The sequence below is a fragment of the Wolffia australiana genome, chromosome 2 (genome assembly GCF_029677425.1).
Source record: "Wolffia australiana isolate 7733 chromosome 2, ASM2967742v1".
Taxonomy (NCBI): domain Eukaryota; kingdom Viridiplantae; phylum Streptophyta; class Magnoliopsida; order Alismatales; family Araceae; genus Wolffia; species Wolffia australiana.
Window position 1 is genome coordinate 24,969,349 of NC_135836.1, and position 6,801 is coordinate 24,976,149.

Sequence of the window (6,801 nt, forward strand, 5' to 3'; positions counted from 1 at the left end):
GAGCTTCTTCTCTCTACTCCCGAGTCCCGAGTTTCAGAGGAGAGCGATAGAGAGAGATTTAGAAAGAGAAAGAGAGCAGAGGAAGAACAATGGCGGCGAGAGGGTTGGTGCAGCTGAGCCACCCAGGCGCTCTTACAAGGAAGATTTCCATGCCAGTTCCATCAAAGAATCTTAGTTCTTTGCTATCTTCAAGCCGATCGGAGTTTAGCGGTGTCGCCTTCTCCGCCCCCGCCGTCGCCGCTGCCGCCATCTCCCGGAAGGCCGCCTCTCCAATCCAACCCGTCGCTCGTGAGCTTCTTCGATTCCCCGCTTGAATTAGGATTTAATTTGATGATTTGATGATTTGATGGATGAATTTTGGATATGGTTGCAGGCCGGATTTGCCCTTTTACCGGGAAGAAGGCGAACAAGGCCAATAAGGTTTCCTTCTCCAATCACAAGACGAAGAAGCTTCAGTTCGTGAATCTTCAGTACAAGAAGGTGTGGTGGGAGGCCGGGAAGCGCTTCCTCAAGCTCCGCCTCTCCACCAAGGCCCTCAAGACCATTGAGAAGAATGGGCTTGACGCCGTCGCCAAGAAGGCTGGCATCGATCTCAGCAAAGAGTGAGCTCTGAGTTTTCTTTTCTCCTCTAGATGAATATCCTTTTGAATGTTATCTACTTCTCTCAATTCCGTTTCTTTTTGGAGTAACATATAAATTTGTTTATCTTACTCTTTGTTAACTTGAGACATTCTTATTGCATATCGATTTCTCTGCTGAATCGCTTTCATCTTTTAAGAAAAAACTCAGGTAATGGTAATATAATAGAATAGTTATTGCTAAACGAGCAGGGCAAGTGGACTCAGTTTTATTTTTTTGTTAATTCAACACTACCTGGATATTAGTTCTTCATGATAATAAGCTGGATTATGTTCAGACTTCATGCCAAGGACAGTCATTTTAGTTTTCTAAACATTAAATTTCAAGTTGGAAATTTGAAGGTCAGTGCTGCTCTGATTTCACTGTATATGTGATCATGGTATCATTATTGATTCTGTTCTCTAGTCAAACTCCTCTCAAAACTCAACCAAATTGAAACAGCGCAGTCAGTCCACACCAGTTACTCTTAGAAAACAACTTGTATTTAGAAATTTCCTTCACTGAAAACGGGGACATTTACAATTCGTAGAAAAAATCTGCACAATCAGTTCTAGTTATTGAATGCCACATTGGGTATTGACCAAGTCAAAAATTTTCCAAAAAATCCAGTCAAAGGTGGTCAATGGCAAATATACCAGGCCCCCAGAGACTTCATGTCTTGAGACCAAAAGAGGCCCCTGCCATATCCATTCCCAGACGGGGTTTGCTCCTGAAATTTGAAGATTATTAGCCATGAATCGACATTTAGGCGGAAAAACCTTGAAAATTGATCTGCAAGTACATTAATCTGAGATTGTCCTAGCATTGTATTGATCTAGCTGATGAAAAATAAGTAAAGCAGGGAAAGTGCGCAAGAGCAGGAAAGAAAAGAGAAAAGAAAGTTTACTAGGTTAGGTTTCACACTATCTAAAGGGTTCAACGGGGGCTGATTCTTCAAGAAGAACTGCGGCCTGAAAGCACTCGGCGGCTGCTTCAGTGGACGATTGAAGAAAACCAAGGTTGAACCAAGCAGCATGATTGGTACTATCAAGCCTGAGAGCATCACCTAACAAGCCTTTAGCAAGAAATATTGACCGATTCCCAAGTTTTCTAAGCATCACGCAAGTGGAAATCAAGCTGGGAACGTGACTTTGATCAGTTTCCAGCCCATTCCTGTAGGCTACAAGCGCCTCTTCCTTGAGCCCCTTGGCTTCCAGAACCTGACCTGTAAAATTCCACTCGAGATTAAAAAGTTCAACAAAAGAGTAAAATTCAGAAAAGAAGTACTTACCTCTGGCGTGCCATATCAAAGCAGAGATCGATTTCAAATTCTCCAACTTTGAAAGACAAGTTTCAGCGTCATTCCACTGCGAGAAGCGCGCATAAACATTTGCCAGATCATACCAAACTTCAGCCTCTATCCTCCTCTCACTCTCCCCTTGTTTACCCTGCCATGCCATAAAATCTTACATACATAACCCCGAAAATTCTTCAAATTTAAAAAAGATTCAGTTGTTACCCACTTGAACAATAGCTAGAAGCAATCTGTATGTGTCAACTGCGCTCTTCGGCTTCCCATGTGCAGCGAGTATTCTGGCTTTGAGTTTTAGTAACTCCGCCTGCTCCCGAATAGCAGTCTCGTTCAACGCTGCGTCGACGACTTCCACAGCATCAAAGAACTGTTTCTTTGCAGAAAGAATTCTACCCAAAAGAACCCAGCTTTTCAAGCTCGATCCCGCCTCGATCTTAACCAAACGCTTGGCATTATAAAGGGCAGCTTCTAGCTTCCTCTGGACAGCATTCTCCAGGCTGAGCTGGTAAACAATAGTGGGGTCATCCATTACTTTTCGGTCTGCTCTTTCCACAGCTGCCAGAGACTCACGCTGTAGCATCAGCCTTGAGGAATCCGAAGACGAAGCCATGGAGCAGGTAGAAAGACAAACTCCAAGAAGTAAGTTGGCCAGTCCGGCTGTTGACTCAGAACCAGTGCCTAATTCGGCAATTGCTCTGCGCGCAAAGGAAGATCCTTCCTCGGCGTTGCTGCTTAAGTCGCCACAGATCTTCGAGGCCAGAAGCAGTGATTTAAGACAAACAGGGTCTTCTCCAGGGCTGAGAGTCCCCTTCAGGATATTCAAGGCCACCAAATGTTCTCCTTCACCGTAATAGCAAAGGGCAAGAAAGTAATTTCTCACTTCCCTCGGCACGACGCCGGGTTGGAGCTCTTCCAGCAGCCCTGCCAGAGCCTTCAGCCCGCCGCAGACACTGAGGGCGAACACGAGATGGTCGAAGATTGATGGGTCCCACTCAGTTTTCCTCAGCAGGATCATCAATAGGAGAATGGCTTCCTCAAGGTTGTTTCTGGGAGTGTAAGAGACGTCGGTTTGGACATAGAGAGCCGGCGGGTTTGCAGAAACACCCCCATGAAGAAGAAAAATTGCAAAATTCTTCTGCATCCTCGTTACTGTCTCAGCATGGAGATCCCAGTTAAATAGAAGGGCTCTGCGGTATGATGAAATGCCCTCCTGCTCAAACCCAGATACTTTCCACAGCTCTGGAAGCAACTCAACTGCTCTGCTTAATGTATCCTGTAATTTACATTCCAGGCTGAAGTTTGATGGTAATCCTCTCGGATATACAGACTCCAGAATGCCCAGGAGAGTGCCACAAGCTTGAGCAGCTTCTGTAATACAAAACCATGATAAAAACTCTAATCGTTAAAAAAAAACATAAGGGATTGTCTGTCCTGAGGACGTTGACACGGTACGTTGACGACTAGTTGACGAACCGTCAATGTCAACGTCAACGTCAACGTCAGCGATGGTGGTTGACGGCGGCTTTCATTTATTTGGATGCAATGCTGATGCTATCCTGAACTGTCAAACTCGTTGACATTCATGGTTGACATCAATATCAATAGTCCAGGCCACCCGTCATCATCATCATCATCATCATCATCATCATCATCAACTACTCAGAAAACTGTCAAGAGGGTCACCAGGATGACAATGACGAAATCATCATCGTTTTTGTGTATAGTTTCTCAACAAGATGACAATGGCGATGATGAGATATAATTGCATCGTCTCTTTTCATCTTCCATTTTTTTTCCTTCAAAAAAAAATCTGCTGGAGGTGAACGTGATGAAATCATCATCATCATCATCATCATTCTTTTGCAAGGAAGATGACATTGATGATATGCTGAACCTGTGAATCTTCCTAGAAGCTCCAAGGATTTTGCTTTGAGAAAGATAGCTTCAAAGAGAAGGCTGACAGCACGCATTGACAGAGGGAAAACGGAGTTCATATCCCCTGCACGATGCTTCTGATCTTGGGCTGCAGTAGAAATGGCGAGGATCATCTTCGGAATCAAAGCTGGAACATCGATTCCTTCAAAAACATGGAGCGCAGCCTCGAAATTCCCTTGATTGTACTCCATCCTTCCAAGAAGTGCTCTGGCTTCCTAAGATTTATCCAAGATTTAAACCCACCTCATAATAAAATCTAGGGTTCCAGCCGAAGAAGAACAAGAACGATTCAAACCTCGAAATTCAGGCAATCGCCGTCTCGTAAGGAGGATTCCGCTTCTTCGATATGTTGACTGGAACAGTCTCCGGCGGAGAAATCCGCCATTGCCGCTCTTCTTCCATGTTCTCCAGAGCAAAGGCACTTCATCTTGCGCTAGTTGCCATTCCAATGCCTTCGATTCTTTTATACATTGCGAAGAAAGATTGCATACTCAGTCTCAGAACATGATCAACAAACCAGTAAACGCAAATTTCATCGTTACTCAGCGAGTGCGTTGCTGAATCGGGAATATAACCAGAACTTCGTCCAACGCGAGGAAATGCAGCGAAGTTTAGAGCCCTAAATCAAGGAGCGAGGGTTAATTGATGAATCTGAAGAAGATAACGTAGCCTACCTTCCTTCCAACCTTGATAATCACGACGAAATCACCTTCGATTCTCGGATTCTTGCTCGACGATCTTCGGACTTTCGAGGGTTGAACAGAGCATCGAGCATCAAAAAAGATTGACTAATGGAGAAAATTATTGAATTTTGGGGCAGCCCATCAACCGAACGGCCACTGTTGAACATTTGAACTCAAGAGGACAAGAACAACTGTTGCACATTTTAATCACTTTCTGGAATAATTACTTCATTTATTATGCATAATGACTTACAAAAAAATTCAATTTTAACAATTATATGATCATTTCATTGCTAGTTCATTGTTTATACCTGATTATGATAATCAGGTATAAACAAAGAATTGATTATTCCTTGTTTAATGACAAATTTGCCTCATTTAATATTTTGTCATCTTACTTAGTACTGTCGTTATGAATAGATGATAATAACGATGCTCCCTAGAATGAGATATTATACCTGATGACTAACAAAAGTTGCACTTTTCATAATTTTGATCTTGCACTTTTCATTATCTGTCAAAATTGTCTCTTAAGTATTTTTCCCTAGGATTATCCTTGTAAATTGATGACAATTCTCTTCAATAAATATCCAAATAATTTTCTGAGATTATTTTGTCTGGGGTTTACTGGGCTCAATTGCAGTAAATATTTACCAGATTATTCTAAAAGGAAATTCAGAAGTGATCCAGTGCTTTAGTAATGCGCAAACGAACAATTAAGATACTTATCAAATATAGAAATACTTAATTTTAAAGTACATCTAATTTACCTTCTCCCTTTTCTTGTTATGGTTTCTTCTCTTCTTCGATCCCCTGCAATATTCTCACTCTAGATTGACTATAAATATTTTCCTAAAACTCAGTTCATCTTGGAAAGCAAGACTAATGAGTTGGCATGTTGATGTTGTTCTTGGTAAATGTCATCCTTCTTGATGTATCTCCACTACCCCTGCACAAAAATGTGCAATTCCAGATCGCACCGATTTGGATTTTTTTAGACACAATGTTTCTGTTGAACAGAAACTCAAAAAGAACTAGTAAAAAGCCTCATGCTACCATATTACTTGGCTGCTGGTTGCACAACTTCTCAAAGACAATCTTGTTTCACCTTTAACTCCAACATGCTTGCACCAAACCGTGCTAGGTTCTTTGGATTTGTATTTTTGTTAGGAACAATAGTTGTGTTGAATGAAGAGTTAGAATCAGTATGTAAAAATCTCCAAATATAGTATTATCAAGTCGATGACAATGTCATTTCTTCAAGATAATCTTGCTTCATTAATGACCTAAAAAAACCTGCACCGAATGAGAGGAACCAAATCTCAGAATGACAAATTTCTTAATGATTTCAAGATATGAAAGCCCTAGTTTGTTCCTTAAAAAATAGAAAAAAAACATACAAAGCTTTCTAGTCAGAGATGAATACAAAAGGAGAGAGAGGAATAGTGATTTTTACTGAAATAGAAGATGGGAAACGGGAAGTTCAAAAGTCTCAACGACAAAAGAAAATATCCAAATTCTGAGTCATGGAGAACTGTTTTCCATTTTTTTCTTTCAGAAATCTTACATCCATGACCTCACAAAATCTAATGAATGAGATAAAATAACAGCACTTATCACTGTTCAGTAGAAAATAACTTTATCTTTCTATATTCTTCTTTGAATAATTAAGACATACTCTTATAACATTAATTCCATTATGTGTATATTTTAGGTTGGATTGATGATCCACAATCAATTCATGCAGTGTAAATGAAACCAAGATAAATAAGATTAAATTCAAATCAATAGATGATCAAATCACCTTGCATATAATGGATTCTTCTATCACTGGGTTCCATGGATTAGTCTTTATGATCTATTCATATGACCATCATTTGGACATATCTGTGTGATCTTCAGAGCATTGGATCTTCTAAAGATCCTAGATGATCAACGTACCATCTAGTATCACTAGAAGACAAAATTTTGAGAGCAAAAGAAGAAAGAGGTTATCCTAGATCTGGCAGGCATGGGTACCTGAAAATGGTATTGAGTTTTAAATAAAAATATTTATTTAAGTGATTAATAAAAACAGTACTCTTTTTCTAAAAACATATAGAAAGATATATCATAATAACAATAACTGATCATGTCATAGTAATGATATCAATGTTATACGTTTTTGAAAATTATATATTTCAGAGCCTCATTTTATTGATATAATTATTTATGCAAATTTTGTGTGTCCTTAGTGAATCTTCTTTGTCTTAC

General features: G+C 40.2%; 2 protein-coding genes across 5 annotated transcripts; one reads left to right on the forward strand and one right to left on the reverse strand.

Annotated features, from left to right (window-relative positions):
* PRPL28 (Ribosomal L28 family) lies at window positions 1–760 on the forward strand. Its single transcript, XM_078571684.1, has 2 exons — window positions 1–288; window positions 374–760. The coding sequence occupies exons 1-2, from the start codon at window positions 90–92 to the stop codon at window positions 604–606; spliced, it is 432 nt and encodes a 143-aa protein (XP_078427810.1). The 5' UTR covers window positions 1–89; the 3' UTR covers window positions 607–760.
* Window positions 761–1,117: 357 nt separating this feature from the next.
* On the reverse strand, window positions 1,118–4,709 carry NPGR2 (no pollen germination related 2). Of its 4 annotated transcripts, none has more exons than XM_078571683.1 (8): window positions 4,552–4,709; window positions 4,161–4,484; window positions 3,825–4,080; window positions 2,142–3,298; window positions 1,910–2,066; window positions 1,685–1,843; window positions 1,543–1,589; window positions 1,118–1,348 (listed from the first exon to the last, which is right to left on the reverse strand). In XM_078571683.1, exons 2-7 carry the CDS (start codon window positions 4,290–4,292, stop codon window positions 1,573–1,575), a joined length of 1,878 nt encoding a protein of 625 aa, XP_078427809.1. In that variant the 5' UTR covers window positions 4,293–4,484; window positions 4,552–4,709; the 3' UTR covers window positions 1,118–1,348; window positions 1,543–1,572. The 4 variants fall into 4 exon arrangements, with proteins under 4 accessions (XP_078427809.1, XP_078427808.1, XP_078427807.1 ...); XM_078571682.1 differs by having other exon boundaries at window positions 1,526–1,589; XM_078571681.1 differs by having other exon boundaries at window positions 1,543–1,843; window positions 4,552–4,708.
* Between the last annotated feature and the right edge of the window lie 2,092 nt (window positions 4,710–6,801).

Excerpts from the sequence above, each read along its gene's own strand:
- PRPL28 (XM_078571684.1), top strand. The coding sequence starts at position 90 with ATGGCGGCGAGAGGGTTGGTGCAGCTGAGCCACCCAGGCGCTCTTACA. Across the intron at positions 289-373 it reads TCCAATCCAACCCGTCGCTC|GCCGGATTTGCCCTTTTACC; the intron begins GTGAGCTTCTTC and ends ATATGGTTGCAG.
- NPGR2 (XM_078571681.1), bottom strand. The coding sequence starts at position 4,292 with ATGAAGTGCCTTTGCTCTGGAGAACATGGAAGAAGAGCGGCAATGGCG. Across the intron at positions 2,067-2,141 it reads TGCTTCTAGCTATTGTTCAA|GGTAAACAAGGGGAGAGTGA; the intron begins GTGGGTAACAAC and ends ATGGCATGGCAG. Across the intron at positions 1,844-1,909 it reads TTTGATATGGCACGCCAGAG|GTCAGGTTCTGGAAGCCAAG; the intron begins GTAAGTACTTCT and ends GGAATTTTACAG.